At 35.5% G+C, this 18486-nt stretch overlaps 1 protein-coding gene across 1 annotated transcript in view; it reads left to right on the plus strand.

Annotated features, from left to right (window-relative positions):
• LOC106878084 (VPS10 domain-containing receptor SorCS3) overlaps positions 1–18486 on the plus strand; it is a 1235712-nt gene that overhangs the window by 933814 nt on the left and 283412 nt on the right. Inside the window, exon 8 of the mRNA XM_052972785.1 lies at positions 13079–13168. Within this exon, the coding sequence (XP_052828745.1) occupies positions 13079–13168 (90 nt within the window). The remainder of the gene's footprint in view (positions 1–13078; positions 13169–18486) is intronic.

The raw sequence follows: 18486 nt of genomic DNA on the forward strand, positions 1-18486 counted from the left end.
TATATATATATATATATATATATATATATATGCATGTCTTTGTGTTTGTGCCCTGCCATCACTTGACAACTGGTGTGAGTGTGTTTATGTCCCTATAACTTAGTGGTTCAGCAGAAGAGACTGATAGAATAAGTAGCAGGCTAAACACAAAAAGAAAAGAAAATAAGTACTGGGGTCAATTCATTCAACTAAAAATTCTTCAAGGTGCTGCTCCAGTATGGCCGCAATCTAATGACTGAAACATGTAAAAAATAAAAGATAAAATATCTAACAATTAAAAGATATCTTTGATTACACCTCTAGTAGTGTCTAAAGAAGGGAACTATTCACTCATTGTATTGTAGTGTAAGTGGTTGAATATTCCACGGCGACATGTAGCTTCAACTCAATCCTGATCTACAGTCTGCATAACAATGTGTGAACTTTGAATTACAGTTCATTTGATAGACTTCCACACAGTTTCTGTCACCACAATTTTACCCATAGATTTCTGTTGATCCAATGTCATATTGAAGTTAGTTATCCAAGGTGTCACAGAGCAAGATTGAATTGATTCTGAATTGAATAACTTAACCATTCAGCAATATCTACCACATATTATGTGTACTCACTCATTCTCTCCCTCCCTCTCTCTCTCACTCACTCACTCACTCACCCACTTACTCATTCACTCACTCACTCTCTCTCTCTCTCTCTCTTTCACACACACACATACATACAAAGGAATATATGTGTGTGTGTGTGTGTATGTTCTCATACATTTATATAAGGATAAACACATAAATAGATACCCCCCACTCTCTCTCTCTTTCTCTCTCTCTCTCTCTCTCTCTCTCTCGTATAAAGTTTATAAACACATGCAGATCATACAAATATAATACACTGTAAATATTATGCAGGTGATAATTTATTTATTAATTTAAGCATGTATAAATAGTTATTAAATTTGATAATTAAAAACATACTTTAAATTAAGGAAAATAATTTAACCAATTTTATTATAAATAAATATTTTTGGAACTTGTTCATAAACTTTAACAAACATGCGCGCACACACACAAACACACACTCATACAAGGTTATACATACACACTCATGCATACACACTCATATCATATACACATATTCATGTAAGTATATACACACATAAACTTATATGCACTTTTTAAACACACACACACACACACACACAAATATAAGTAGACAGATACATATAAACGTATACCCATAACCAGAACTTGGCAAAACTAAAAACAATTTTGTTGTTGGACAACAACAAAATATTTTCAATGATTTTAATGACAGAAAGGAAAAGAGGCCATTTAATATTGTGGAAATGTGAGATAGTGAAATGGCTGGGTAGAAGCTGATAACAAAAACAGCCTCAAATTGCTATTATTTCCAATGTCCCTTATTTTCATCTATGTAGGCCTACATTGCATCCATCATAATTTACTGCCTGACTGTTGTGCCCTGTCCCAATCCCAGTTTGGCTAGATTGGAGCTAGCTGACAAAATGTTCAGCAGCATTTCATTTGCCTTTACATTCTGTTTAAATTTCACTGAGATCAACAATGTTGTTCATCCTTTCAGGGGTCAATGAAATAAGTACCAGTTGAATACTGCGGTTGATGTAATCAATTAGCCCCATTCTCTCAAATTTCAAACTTTGTGCCTATTATTAGCACATTGCACAAAATGCCTTGTGGTATTTCATCCAACTCTATGCTCTGGGTAGAAATCCTGCTGAGATCAACTTTGCCTTTAATCTTACTGCTGTTGATAAAATAAAGTACCAGTCACGTACTGTGGTTGATGGTACTGACTAATTCCCTCCCTTTAAATTGCTGACATTGCACCTAAATTAGAAACCATTGTAATTATTGACTCGCATAACATCAACAAGAATTTTTCTTCTCTTTCCTAGATATGACTTTATTTGAAGCCTTACCAAATAAACATTTTTTTTTCTAGAATATTTGCCAAAAGTTTTTAGTTTTTGGAGAACATTCAGCCTCTGATATCTGGAGTGTAAAAAAAGGAAAGTTTGCAATTTGTTTTTGCACATTTTATTTGCATACCCATTTGACCACATTTTAATTCCAAAGTGTCTGACAAATACACTCACCAAATATAGCAAAATATTACAATGGCAAACATGATAAAAAAAAAAAACAGCATAATAAACAAATTGCACCAAAGAAAGAAAAAAAGAAAGAAAATAATGGGTTCCCTAGCTGGTTGCAGCTAAATTACTGAAATAGGTAGAAGGTAAATTAATAAAAGAAAGCTATTTGAAACAGTCTAACAAATTATTTTGAAGATAGTGGATAATAGCAACAACACAAGCACAGAGGCAAACATTTTAAACCATTCATATAATAATTGTGCTTTAGCTAGCTTTGCCTCTGAAACCAGTTGTGGTAGATTCTTGCAAAGATCACCAAATGAATCTAGCATATAACCATAAAATTCAAATCAGGTGTTTTGTTTGTTGTGCAATCACTCATTACCTCCCATAACTCAGTTGCTTCTATTGGCCTTTTTCAGTGCCTAACAGCTTCAGCTGATCATTATGGCAAACTGACAAAGTAGGTGCTTAATTCTCTGGCCTATCACTTGCTGTAAACTGTTGATCAAAGTGCTACTTGGAACACAATACATACTTGTTTGGAATCATTTGCTTGGACAGGTATAGTAGCATCTACCTGCCCTGCTCTATCAAAGACTTAAATGTGGCTTTCTTATCACATTGCACCACTACCACTTATGGCCATCAAATGGCTCTCATTCCCTATTGTTTTAGCACACAATCTCAAACTCATACTGAAGAAATGGTTTTGAGCCATTCTTACTGCTAGCATGTTGGCTGGATTTCCTTTTCTAATTGCCTCTAATTTACAGAGATATAGTATAGTAAATAGAAGAATATAGTAAAATAAAAGAACACCATAAATAGTGGAGTGTGTAGTAAAGAAATGGGAATGGTAAGGAAAACAGTGGGTTGTTATAGTAAATGATGGGGGATGAGGAACAACACATAGAGGAGTGGAATTGTGAAGAAAATATATTTATGGCACAACAATAGCAGTAACAGCACCAGCAACAACAACATCAGCATCACCATCAGCACCAGCATTACCAACAGCTTCCTTAACTTCCACAGTAACAGACCTGACAACCCCTATAGCAGCAGCAACAGGTCCAGTGCCACCACCAGCTATAGCAGCAGTGGCAGTGGCCCTAGCACAAACACCAGTGGAACCACAGCTAATGATACCTCTGGCAGCAATGGCAACTTTCCCAACAATGACAAGGACCACAATAATAACAACAGCGCCTTCATCATAACTGGCAGTGGTGATACCATTACCGATGCTACCACCACTTCCAGCAACGCCAACACCAGCAGTCCCAGCTCCAACAACAACAAAGTTGGTGGCAGCAGCAACAACAACAACACCTGGTACAGAACCAACAACACACCCACGAAGATACATTGGATGTTCCAGGAACTCTCTCAAGCAACGTCTCTCCAACCATAGGTCCTCCTTCAGTGTTCCGGAAAGAAGATACATAACATCACTGGCCATCCATGTCTGGCAACTTAGAGATGATGGTATTCCATCCTCGATCTTATGGAAAATTCCTAAGAACCCAGGCCCCTACATCAATGGGACAAAGTGTTGCAGGTTATGCATAGCTGAATGCGCAAGAATCCTAAAAGACTCACTTGAACCAGGGAACATCCATAACTCCAGAATGGAGATTTTCAGGCAATGTTTATATTTTGGAGCCCACAAGATGGTGACAGAGTCGGACGTTAGTAGCCAATAGCAAAGGGAGATAATCCCCAATTGTTGCCTTTGAGTAGTGTGGCATTTCCCCCTCCATATTAAGAGATCATGAGCCAACAGGTTTTGGGGTCTGATGATACTCCATAAAGCTAAACCCTTTATGAGCAGGAAACCTAGCCTTCCCCATTTTTAATATATATATATATATATATATATATATATATAATGCAAAAATGCTTGACTCAATGGCAGGATGAATAATATACTTTGCTTTTACAATTCAAATTGATTCCAGTGCATTGTTGATAATGTTTTCTTTTAACTCCTATGGGAAATAAATCATAAAATCAATATTAATGAGATTCAAACTCACAACATGAAGGCATGTGCTTGTGTACAACAAAATATTTATCCAATTTACATAAGTTTACACATGCATGCATGCGCATACATATGCACACACATACACACACACACATCTTTGGGGGCCAACAAACAGACAGAAGAGAATTCAATAAATGTGTTTGCTTAACCCATTTGCTATTATGGATTACAAGACATCAACAATTTTTCTTCAATGTTATCATTTCTGAGCTGTCTTCAGAACTACTCCCTCAACATGGGATGCACCTTGTGTGACCCTGAGGGAAGGTCATCCTTTCCCTGATCTTGTTGGTTTTGAGTTGTCCTCAATGCTTCTGTAATGTTACTTTTTTTTTTCTAAGTAGAGGTGATGGGCCCTACCTATGCAAACCTATTTTTGCCTCTGGCAAGAGTTGGTCCATATTTGCTGGTCTCTATCTTTTGACTTGTCCATCATAGGAGGCTCTACTAAGAGCTAATGCTCCACTGCCATCAATTTCAGGGTCACTAAGGCACACGGGGCACTACACTTCAACAAGGACCAGTAGATACAATAGAGTTAATTTATTTGGAAATAGCTGGTGATTCACTCCAGTGGTACTCTGGATTAGCACACATACACAAGCTGTCCTTAACTGAAGAGTAGCTCCTTATATAAAAATCTGACTAATGAAATGGCATGAAGTAATAAATGTTTCAACCAAAGCACTGAGTTCTTTTCAATTTGTTTGTAAATAGAAATAAGTAGAAATACTTACAATTATAAACCTAAGACTTCACACACAAGCATACATGCACACACACACACAAATACATTGTATATAATGCATTACATTAAAATAAATCCTTTGGTAAGAAAAGTAATTGTATTGAATGTGTGTAGTTTTGTGTGTGCTTGTATATGTGTGAGTATATGTATGCATATAGATGCACAGCTATCTGTATGTATGTGTGTGTATATGTATGTATGTATGTATGTATGTATGTATGTATGTATGTATGTATGTAATTATGTATGTATCCAAACATATTGCTATATAGAAAATAGCAATTATTAAGAAGCTCCTATTATTTTGTGTCGGATTATGCAGACTTCATATTGTAGATATATGTGTCTTGTGTGTGTGTGTGTGTGTGTGTGCATGCGCATATGTTTTTCTGTGTATGTGTGTAGTATTTTTTAATCTAGATTATTCAATATGATACAAACTTTTGAAATATGACTGTGGATAGAAAATAACAACTTTTGAGAAATAAAAATTTCTTATAGAATTATATTGGTATAGGTAGGAACAGGAATCAATAGTGCTTTGGAGTTTAAAATATTCATATTATTGCATAAAGTATAAACTTAAAAAACAGACTGTAAAGAGAGATATGTTGAGTCAGATCATTAGGAATTCAATGTCAAAAAGTAAGCCTAATATTCATAAAAGTGAATATCTTCAACAGAATTATATTTTACATAGCTGTCAGTGAAAATACTGATGCATGTTGCATTATATGCAAAGTTTTATATACAGACATGTAATGTGTGTGTGTGTCTATATATATATATAGAGAGAGAGAGACATACATACCCATATGCACACACATACACACACACATGTGTGGCTGTGTGGTAAGAAGTTTATTTCCCAACTTCATGGTTCCGGGTTCAGTCTCACTGTATGGCACCTTGGGTAAGTGTCTTCTACTATAGCTCTACATTGGCCAAACTGAAAGAAGCTTGTTGTGTGTGTGTGACCTCCACTTGACAACCAGTGTGAGTTTACATATCTGTAACTTAGCAGTTTGGTAAAAAAAAAAAAAAAAGCTTGATAGAATAAGTACTAGGCTTTGACAACAATAAGTTCTGGGGTTGATTTCTTTGACTAAACCCATCAAGGCAATACCCTGGTATGGCTGCAGTTCAATGACTGAAATGCAGAAACAATAAAACATAATGTTATATACACACACATACATACAGTATTTGGTTTATGTTGCACAAATAAGAGAGGAGTGCTCAACGCATGTTTAGAGAATATAGTTCCTTTATTAAAATTGAAACTGAGAGTTTGTCTCATGTCATTAGTTTCATGCCATAGTGATCTTCAAGCAAGAACTTTTGCAACTCGATAACAGTGACATGTTTATATCATTTGGTCTAGTGCTTGTTCATTGGTTGACTTTTTGTATTTATTGATTGAAGGTGTTTTCTGGCTTCTTCTTTCGTTGTTTATATTACTTTTGTTAATTGGTTTTTGTATCTCTTGCAATTGTAGGTGGGAGGGTGTGTTATTAATTTGTTTAGAATTTGTTGGCAAGATGGTGATGGGGCATTATTTCTTGTGTGTGAAATTGCATAAGTTTGGTGTCAATGAATTTACCATTTGTTCCATTTAGTAAATGTGGAGATGGTTAATTTCTCACTGATTTATTTACCACTGTTTTTTTTTTAAAGCCAAACCCCATGATAAACAAGGATAGAAGTATCATATTATAACTCTACTTAGCACTATTACATGAGTAAAAACAAATATTTATTGTGCAGAGGTGGATCACTTCATTGAAAAGGCAATTCACACTATGGGAATAAAATAACTTCAGTAATCTAACAATACTACATTCAAGAAGTTGAAAGCATTTGTGTAGAAAAAGGATTTACTTAAACAGCAAGCCAGACACATGGAAGAAAACATATCTAACATGCATATGAGAGATAATAGCAATTTCATTATCTTGAATTGACAGGTATGAAAACCAGAAAAGTGTTGCTATGGATGTGGTTCAAAATCTCATAACTTTATCATTCCAAAATTCCAGTGAAGAAAAAAAATTGCTATTCATGTAAACAGTCTAAACAAAAATGTAAAGAGATGGAAAGAAAAATAAGTCCAACATTTTACAAGTGTATGCAAGTCAAGAAGCTGCACTTTCACTACTTTGATAGCACTCTCCCATCTCCATTGCTAATGTGAAGAGTAATAGAATAAATTCAATGGTAAAGTAATGTCAGTCAGTGACAATGAATGTAATTGATTGCAACAGAAAATAAAAATTGATGGAATAATCATGTCATTCATCATTGGTTTGGGAGCAACATGCAAATTAGTCAGGATAGCAATAATCAAGCTGAGTGATTAAACTATGAAATGTTTATCCAATGGTGCAAAACCAAAATATTCACCTTTGGTTTGATTGCACCTCTGGTTTTGCTTGGTTAATTTACATCACACTTAATATTGGTTTAATTCCCCAAATTCATAGGATATTTGTCACTGAATCTATGTCTGGCAACTGTTTGTCTGGGTTATGAAACAGTTTCTTGACTTGATTTGACTCAGACAAGTTACATCAACTCTCTGTCAACAGTAAAAGATCATTCAATTACTGATTAATTCCCTGAGTTAAAATTTTTGTTAAAACTATCTATCAGCCATAGGATGAAACTGGTAACACAACCTGTGAGACAAATATGATTTCATATAAAGAAGCAAATGAAAGAAACTGAACATTTATTTAATTGGAAATCATTGAGAAAACCGATGGTTCCCCAACTCCCATAATGTAAGTTTTACCTTTATTATACCAAAGAAAGATGGTTCCATTTATTTGTGTGCAGATCAACATGGAATAAATACAGCTATCAAAAGTATATAATACTACATACATAACATTGATGAGATATTGAAAAAATTAGATGGATCATGCTTCTTTTCAAAACTGAATCTTAAGATAGGCTACCACCTGGCAGAATTAGGTCTCTCAAAATGTTATATAGTGTTTGCCTCTTCTAACAGGTTACATCAGTATAGGCAGTTGGTTCTTTGAATTTCCTCAGCATTTGAAGAATTTGATGAATTCGTTAGTAGTCTTTTTAAAATCTGAGCTTAACAAAATTAGCCTTCCAGATGATGATCTAGTTTTGTGGTAGATCATAAACAGACCATGATGCAACACTGAATTAATGCTTAATGATATCAGGTAACAATAGACTCACATTAAAAATCATATGAAATGCTGTGACTCACTTTGAATGCCAACTAAATTAAGAAGTTTTTTAGTTTACGTTTTTGGTAACTTCATATTGCATTTAGTGACTATGCGACACTTTGTGAGAAGAAAGAAAGGGCAGAGAGGTTTCTATCAAATATAAATAAGAGGGAAATTTTCAGGAATTAAAATAACTCATAATATTTTGTATAATGTCATCATACTTTAACACAAGCTGGGAAACTTCGTCTAGGTTGATGTCAATTCTGTCAGACTGGATGCCATAACACCAGGGAAGAATGCCATGTTATTTCCAACACATCCAAGACACTTTAAAAAACTGAACAAACACTGCAAAACTGAAACGGCAAACTTTGCTGTGGTATTGAATGTAAAATATTCTCCATGTATCTTTATGGAAGACCATTCAACATCTTCAGTAGCAAAACAGATTTTGTTGAAGAGAAGGATCTTTGTGTGTGATATATCAAGTTTGTAATTGAAAATGTAATTCTTAAAGCTATGACTTCATTTTATTTGTTAAAACACACAGAGAATAATTCTTAAAGCTATGACTTCATCTAACTTATTAAAACACACAAAGAAACAACAACACAAGCAACAGTAGAAGCATTGCAAACAGGTAATCTAGCAATTAAAACTTGTCTATAAAACAAGAACTTGCAGAGGAATTAAACAGCACTCTATGCAGAGCTCAAACTAGGATTCATTTTGTGCTAAAAACTCAGTTGCTCAGTTGAGGACATTTCTTTTTACATCTGAGGGAATTCTAAAGAAAATTACTTCTGACAATGGTCAGCAATTTTTAGTTGTGAGTTTAAAGAATGTTTAGAACACTGGTGAGTACAATATTGAAGAATGATACTCTGCCAACTTTAAGTAAATGCTCCAGTAGAAAGATTCAATAGAAACACTGACAAAGTAATCAATTCCTCAATTCAAAAAGATAATCAATGAAAGAGAAGATTTTGAAAGTGTTTATTGCACTACTGGAATACTCCTTATTCATAAACAAAGATAACACTGTCTATTCTACTCTTAAATTGCTTGTTACCTTATAAACATTATGAAATCCTTGCAAGAGACAGTAATGATAACAAATCAAATTCTAACATGAAATTAGCTTGATTGGAAAATGGACAACTCTGATATAAAACTAGCTAATCATGTCTTCATGAAAAATCAACAACAAGGGAGGTACCAAACTTTAATTTAATTCAGTACATTGTTATCAAAGGAAAACAACAGATAAATTTGAGTTACATCAAGATAGATTAAAAGCATTCATGTAAACCACTCCATAAGTCAAGTTTATACCTCAAAGAAATTCAAGAAGCCCAAATGATATGGATGCAAATGGAGTCTACCAATGAAAATATCAGTGAAGTTGACAAGATGTCACAAGATAGTAAGCCTGCAAAAGAATCTCCTGAACCATATCCACACAGGTCAGCGAGAACAAACAAAGGTGTATAACCATACAACCTTTGACATGAATGCAATATAAAACACAAGTGAAAAGAGCCAAATATAACTTTTCAGATCATAGGGTCACAAGTTTTACACTATTTACATGCTTTCTATATCACATGACTCAGCTAAATGGTCAGGTGATCATTGCTATTTCAGATGATTACAAGTTTGATGAAGGAAGTTTTGTTATGAATTGAAGACAGCTTCTAGAGTTAAAGAAACTATTGCAATCGTTACTTTACAGTGGGACTACATTAATAAGCATCAAATAAGAACATTAGCAAGCATTATTATTGGATAACAAGGGATTAACTGTATAAATTTGTTACAGCAGTAGATTAACTGTGTATATATATATATAACAATAAATTAATTATATAAATGTGTCAGTGACACATAAATGGCACTCACTACACTAGTAGTAGTTGGCATTAGGAAGGGCATCAAGCTGTAGGAACCAAGCCAAAACAGACTGGAACTTTGTGCTGCTTTCCAGCTTACCAGTTCTTGTCAAACTGTCTAACCCATGCCAGCATGGAAAACAGATGCTAAATGGTGAAGATGGTGATGATAATAGTTCTAGCCCTATCCCCTACAATGGGTTAACCATGTGAATATGTAACAATAAATCAGTCAAATAAAACTATAACAACAGATTAACTATATAAACAAATAATGGATTAACTGAATATAAATCTATAACAATAATGGATTGATTAAGGAACTCAAGTTCAAAAATATCTAAATATATTCAGTGATACAGAGACAATGGCCTGAATAATAGCACTGAGAAAAATTAGCTTCACAGATAATGTAACTTACGGTAATTAACTACTTTGTGTTTGTTTCTTTGAAATTATGCTTCAGATCTTCTTGAAATTTATGATATTCTTTGGTGGATGGAAGATAAAAAGATAGTGAGAGATAGTTTGAAAGAGAAAGACAGAGGGATAGAGAGAGTGAGTGAGTAAGTGAACGAGAAAGTAAATTATGAAAGAATGAAGGAAGTAAAAGAGTTACAGAAGAGAGTAGAAAATAGAGTGAAGTATGATGACAGCAACACTAACAAGCACAAAAATGGAGAAAAACAATAATGGACCCTAATAATCCTTTCTATTATAAGCACAAGGCCTGAAATTGGGGGGGGGAGGCAAGTCAATTACATCGACTCCAGTGTTTCACTGGTACTTAATTTATTGACCCCGAAAGGATGAAAGGCAAAGTCGACCTGGGCAGAATTTGAATTCACAACATGAATAATGAACCCTAATAATAAAGTCCACACCATTCTTCTGTACAGTTAAAAGCAACAATGACAACAACACCACCAGTAGCAACAAAACTCTGGTAGGAGAACAGAAGGAATCATTTAGTAGCATGCTGTTTTTTTTTTTGCTCATCTTTCTTAACAATAATGAATTTACATTCATATTTAATAATGTTGCTGAATTTTTGCTAATGTAAATAAGAATCATCATTGTCATCATCATCATCATCATCTTCTTCTTCTTCTTCTTCTTCTTCTTCTTCTTCCTCTCCTCTTCCTCCTCCTCCTTAGAAACAATTATTATTTATGTTAAAAACAATTCTGGTCTTATCTTATCCTTTTCAACAGTTTCCTATGACTTTTCCTGTACCACCAGGTGTGTTCTTGACATATGTGCAGTATTGTATTTTGGGCATCAATATTACGTTTATGTACCACATCATTATTGCTTTGTTGTCGTATTTGTTTTGGTGTTTTTCTGGTGTTACTTTAGAGTTTCAATACATGTTGGTGTGAGCTGTGTTGTGTTTTAATGTTGAATTGTGATTGTGTACAGTAAATAATATTTATTGAGTAGTTGCATTGTGCTATGTAACTGTTGTGTAGAATATATATTGTGTAGGATGTGTTATATATACAGGGTGATGATTGTGTAGAGCAGTGGTTCTCAACCAGGGTTCATATGACCCTTGCGGTTCCATATAAGATTTTGTTAAAAATTAGGTGCAATAAATTGCTTATACTTGTACAGTACACTAAATATTTTAATAATTTGTTTTTTTTTACATTTAAAACATCAAATGGCAATAGGAGTCCACCCAAGTAAAATAGGAATCAAAGAGGTCCACAGACAAAAAGTTGGTTGAGAACCATTAATATAGAGGATGTGTTGAGTGAGTTGTTAGTTGTTTTGTGTGTTGAGCTAGAGACAAAGGATGCAATATCTACACTCATGAATCTCTAGATATTCCCGACTCTTTGGCTCTTGATACCCTGAAACTTGCTTGCCCCCACCAACATTCATGTGTTCTATAAACCTTTACCAATGAACCTCTCTTTTCAAAAGTGCACAACATTTAACTTATCTTCCTCAGATTTGGCATACACTGTTATGATCTTACTTAGACATATACAGCAAGAAGATACTGTGGGCAAAAGAGAATGGCCCTTTGTATTGAATGACATTACCAACATGCTGCCCAAAGCATCATAGTTTTCTTTTTAACTTTTTCCATCCAAACCTACTCAGAAGGTATACTATCTAATTTCAAATTCCAACTCCAGTTTTTAAGCTTTCACTTCTTGTCTTGTACTTTTCAGGTTCAATTAATTAAGAATATTATCACACTTTGTATCTTTGCCCCTCACTTTGCCTTCTATAACATATTCCTACCTCAAAATCACTTTAAGAATCTAATCACTGACAATCAGAGAGGAAGTACTTATTCTTTAGTCCATTATTCATAAATGTGTTTGAATAAAATTCTTTTCTTCTCTCAGGTATATTTAAACCATTTGAACTTTGTCTCTTAAGATCCAGCAATTAAAATAATACAGCAACTTAGCTTACAGAAACAAACCCATACAAGCACACACATTATTTTTTTCTTTCCAAGACAATACAACATAGCATTGATCCACTCTATCTACTCCATCAAACAAGCTAAATACTCAAAAGCCATACTAATTTATAGGTAAAGGTTGGTTCTTCATGTTTCTTGTATCTGTATGTGTTAATGAGATGAACATAGATCAGATAATATGATGTAATGTTACACAGTCATTTAAGGTGGTGAGTTGGCAGAATTGTTAGCACACTAGGCAAAATGCATGGTAGCATTTTGTCTGTCTTTATGTTCTGAGTTCAAATTTGACTGAGGTTGACTTTGCCTTTCATCCTTTCAAGATCAATAAAATAAGTGCTAGTTGAGTACTCGGATCAATGTAAGTGACTCGACCTCTCCCTCGAAATTGCTGGCCTTGTGCCAAAATATGAAACCAGTATTACATTCATTTATATTCATGATATATCTGAACCATGTATTACTGAAACAATCATAATGGAGAAATAAATGTAATACTAAATATATTCTTTTATTGATTCCAGTCATGCTGGAGCACCACCTTGAATGTATAATGTATGAAATTTGTAATAGTGTTGTCAATCCATTCTTTCCAGAAGCAACACTTTGACCGGAATGAACTGTATGTATCATACAGAAGAGAGAGTTTCAAGAAAGCACATTTCCCAGATGACTTACATCCTCAGGTAAGGACCTACATTTCCATTTGAACACATGTGGATATATCTGTGTGTATATAGTTATACACTTCACATCTAACTGGGTATAATCCTCTATATGTACTTGAATATGTATGTATGTGTGTATGTATGTATGTATGTGTATATATGTATATATATATATATGTATGTATGTATGTATGTATGTATATGTATATATATATATATCATCATCAACATCGTCATTTAATGTCCACTTTCCATGCTGGCATGGGCTGGATGGTTTCACTAAGGGCTGGCAAGCCAGAAGATCTGGCAAAGTTTCTGCAGCTGGATGCCCTTCCTAATGCCAACCATTCTGAGAGTGTAGTGGGTGCTTTTTACGTGCCACCAACATGAAGGCCAGTCAGGTGGTACAGGCATTGACCATACTTGAATGGTGCTTTTTACATGCCACTGGTATGGGAGTCAGTCAGGTGGCACTGGCAAAGACCACACTTGAATGGTGCTTTTTACGTGCCACTGGCATGGGACCAGTCAACCAGCACTGGCATCGACAACGCAGCATGGGAGACAGTCAGGTGACACTGGCAACAATCATGCTCGAATGGTGCTTTTTATATGCCACCGGCATGGGACCAGTCAGGCAGCACTTGCATTGACCACACTCGAATGGTGCTTTTACATGCCACCAGCATGGGTGCCAATCAGATGGTACTGTCATTGGTCACAACAACAACTTCATTTGCCTCAACAGGTCTTCGCAAGCACAGATTATTGCCCAATGATTGAAGGGTGCTCTTAAATGGGCTGATTATGCTACATCTCTTCCATGCTGCTTTGTCCTACATCTTCTCAGGTCTCCCTCCTCCACAAGACCTCTCACTTGGCTTGCTGGGTCTTCTCAAGCACAGCATATCTCCAAAGGTCTCAATCACTTGTCATCGCCTCAGAGAGGCCCAAAATTCGAAGGTTGTGCTTCACCACCTCATCCCAGGTCTTCCTGAGTCTACTTTTTCCACAGGTTTCCTATATATGAAGGCAGTGAACTGGCAGAATCATGAGCATACCAGGAAGAATGCTCAGTGGAATTTTATCCAGTTCTGAGCTCAAATTCCACTTTCAGGGTTGATGAAATAAGTATCAATTAAACACTGGGGGCTGATGTAATTGACTTGCCCTCTCCCCTGAAATTGCTGGCCTTGTATCAAAATTTGAAATTATATATATATATGTATATATATATATATATATATATATATATATATATATATATATATATATAGTTAATGAGAGCACTGTGAAAGTGATCGTGCTTTATCAGTATGCTACCAGGTATAAACTGTTCATTTTATTATCTAATATCTAATAATATATATATAAAGTGGTTGGAGAAAATAATGGAAACATCTTGTTATATGAAAGTCTTATTATTTAATACAGAATTGGTCCACCTTTTGTATCAGTCAAAACTTTAATATGTCAAAGAATTTACTCATATAGGTTCTGAACTACTGATTAGAAAAATTTTGAGCCATTCTCCAACTAAAACCTGCTTTAGATCATTCAGCAACAATGGTAAAGGCTACTTCACTTTGAGTTCTTCATGACAATTTTGAATAACATTAACCATGTGAATCAGTGCATTATCACCCTGGAAGATTGCACAACCATCAGAGACAATGTTTGTACCATAGGATGGGCATGATCAGCCCAAAACTCAGATAATCTGTGTTGTTAATTCTGCTATGTAGAACAACTAAGGGACCAAGAGAATTTTATGATACGGCTGCTCAAATTGTTACACAGCCAGCTCCATACTTTACAATAAGGGCCAAATGGTCTGGCTGAAAGTTGTTTTTTTTTGTTTTTTTTTGGCTATTTCCAGATAAACTCACCCCAAAGTGGGAAAAATGCTGAATATCAATTTTGATGGGGGGGGGGAAGGTGAGGGAAATTGAAGTGGATCTGGGAGGAGGTGATAAGTGGCAGTATAAAAAAGGGGGAAGGGATGGAGATTAGAATTATAAGAAAAATGTATAGATGATAAATAGGAAAACTGAATAGATATGTGTAGGGGAGAGGGAGGGATGCACAGTGACTGGTATGTGAATATGGAGTGTGACAAACAGGGGTAAGAGGCTCTGATGATTGATATGAGAGGGTATTCAATAGAAGGGAAGATGGCTCCAAGGAGAGGGGAAAAGGGTAGCACTAGAGTTGGAGATGAAATATGTGAATCTCTGCTCTCATAGACTTACAGCAGCTGAGTAAATAGTATTATAGTTAGAAGAGTAAGGGAGGGATGGATTAGTGAAGTTGAATTGAGGAAATGGCTTCACTGAGAGGGATTGAGTGCAGGGACAAACATAAATGATATGCTTTTAATACCACATTTTTACTGAGACAAATAGGTCCTCTCAAGCACAGTAAATCACCAGTTATTTCAGTCCTTTATCATCTCTTCCATGCTGCTTTGTCCTACATCTTCTCAGGTCTCCCTCTTCCACAAGACCTCTTCCACATTTAGTGATTAATTCTTCTTTATCTGGCTGTCCACACACACACACACACACGCACACATACACACTGTTTGGATTAAAGAAGCAAGTCATTACATTACTGTTTTCATCAATGCAAGAATATTTCTTAGTATTTACTGCTTCTTTGCATCTGCCACTCACAAAGGCTACTCTCCCTATAAACCTTCCTGTGATTCCACTGCACTTCTGTCTCCATAGTTTGTACTGCATTCACCATATGGAATCTCTACTTAAAACTTTTCTACAAGTTAATCACGACTATTTTCCTAATGAGATTAGTGTCCTATTTGTTTTTCTACTTACTAAAATTTTGGCCATTGCAAAATTAACTTAAACTTTGATTCCAGGTTTTGCTTCCGCTCTACTTTCATCAGAGTCATTTCTGCTTATAACCAAGCATGTACATCAAGCCTACTTCGTTGTGCCAACCATCTTGATTACAATCATAAATTACTCTGACGGAAGTAGCATTCTCTAGGTCATTCAATTTTTCTCTAATGATCAGTGGGCTGATTGAGTAAACCTATAATGATTACTGGAAACAGCTGTAAGTCAAATTTACTACAATAAAGAAATATGGAATGATCATTATTTATATCTTGTCTTGTATATCACTCTATGTAAAAAAACCCAATATAACTGGAACATAACCATCAATTTACAATATAGAATAGTGATGAACTATAACTTCGGATGCTGTCACAGGAAAACGCAGAGTTCTTTACTAATTTAAGCAATATTGTTAGCATTGTGTACTAACAGACAGCTTATAAAGAATTTTTCCCAGATCGATAATCCCTCACTAATGATCCTCATTATATATATATATATATATATATATACATACATTTTCTACAAACAATATACATATATATATACATGCATACATACATACACACACACACACATAGATACATACATACATACATACATGATGGCCGTTCACTCGTGACTGAGGAAGACCATTGCTGACCTTCAGGAACATTGTGTACTCTAGGACTAACTTATACTTTGCGTTTTCGGCTCTGTTGGTGGATAAGGAGCCCTGCTCTTGACAGGCATACACGACTGCAAGCATTGCAGGCCAAGCTTTCCCCATTCACTATACGAACCATGCGCTTTCGCACAGCTCGCCTAAGTTCTTCATGCTGGATATGTGTTCTCTCAAAAGTGTCGATCCCCTCCTTAACCAGCTCCCTCCACCTGTGGCGATGACAGGCATTGTTCTCCCAGTCAGTGTCCTGCATATCACAAGCCTTTAATGATAATTTTTCAGGTCCAGCCAACATTGAAAATGTGTCTGAGACATCTCTGATGAAAGCGTTCAAGGTCCTTTACATGACGTTTGTAAAGAGTCCATGTCTCACATGAGTAGAGGAGCGATGTCCATACATATGCACAGTACACAGCAACTTTTGTTTGCCTTGCTATGCCATGCTGGGACCAGACACGAGACTGAAGAGCCCGGAAGGAATTAGTTGCTCTCTGCAACCTGAAAGATATTTCCTCATCCAGGGAGCAAGAATGGCTGAGTGTGCTGCCCAGGTAGACAAACTTGTCTACTACCTTCAGAATTGTTACTTCAACCAAGATAGCTGGTTTCACCTATGGATTTCCTGGTGCAGGCTGGAACATTACAACATGATGGGATGGAGGCTTGGACATACATACATACATACATACATACATACATACATACATGCATGCATACATACATACATACATACATACATACATACATGCATACATACATACATACATGCATGCATATATGTGTTTACAAGGGAGTATCCAAAAGTAGCTGGAAATGTTCTCTTTGGGACAAGCCCATTGTAATTCCAGCTTCCGCCACTGGAATCTACTTGATGCAACCTTCAGGCATCAGTATGTTGACTGGCAGTGTCCGGTGCAGTCCTTCTGCCATGTAGAGCATTTTTGCTCTGCAGTGCTTCTCCCCTGTTCATCAATTTTTGTGATGGCTGAAACAAAGGAACAGCATGCTCCATGAAATTCTGTTTTCTGCTGGGGGAAAAACAGCAGCTGAAATAGTTGTCATGCTTCTAACAACTTACATGAACATGCTGTGTGCAAAACACAAGTTCATGAGTGGTTTTCACATCTTAGGAATGGTCATTTGTAGCTTGAAGACCAACTTCATTCAGGGTGTCTGTCAACCTTCCGAACAAATGAAAACATCATGAAGATTCATGAATTTATCTTGGAGGACCATCACTGAACAGTTGATGAACTTGTTGATATGACTGGTGTGTCCTGGAGCTCCTGCCAATGAATTTTGAGTGAGGAATTGAATGAAGAATCAAAAGAGTTGCAGCAAAATGTGTGCCTTGCTTGCTAACAAAAGATCGAAAATAGTCACAAATGAATGCATGTTGTGAAATGAAAGAACAGTTGGAAATTGATCCAGACCTTTCTTTAAGGCCATCACTAGTGACAAAAGTTGGTGCTTTGAAGATGTGGTGAAGAAAAAACAACAGAACATTAAAAGCATCACTTTGCAAGATTTCCAACACTGCTTCAAACAGTGGAAAATGCATCTGGACTGATGCATTGCTTCACATGGAGAATACTTTGAAGGCGATAAAAGTGTAAACATATAAAATTTAGTGAATAAAATAATATTGCAAAGTTCTAGTTTCTTTTGTGTACCCCTTTCTATATATATGCATGTGTGTATGTATGTATGTATATATATATGTGTGTATATACGTATACACATGCACACACATATACACACACATGTATTTACATGTGTACATATATATATATATATATATATATATA

Source organism: Octopus bimaculoides, chromosome 14 (assembly GCF_001194135.2).
Source record: "Octopus bimaculoides isolate UCB-OBI-ISO-001 chromosome 14, ASM119413v2, whole genome shotgun sequence".
Classification (NCBI taxonomy): domain Eukaryota; kingdom Metazoa; phylum Mollusca; class Cephalopoda; order Octopoda; family Octopodidae; genus Octopus; species Octopus bimaculoides.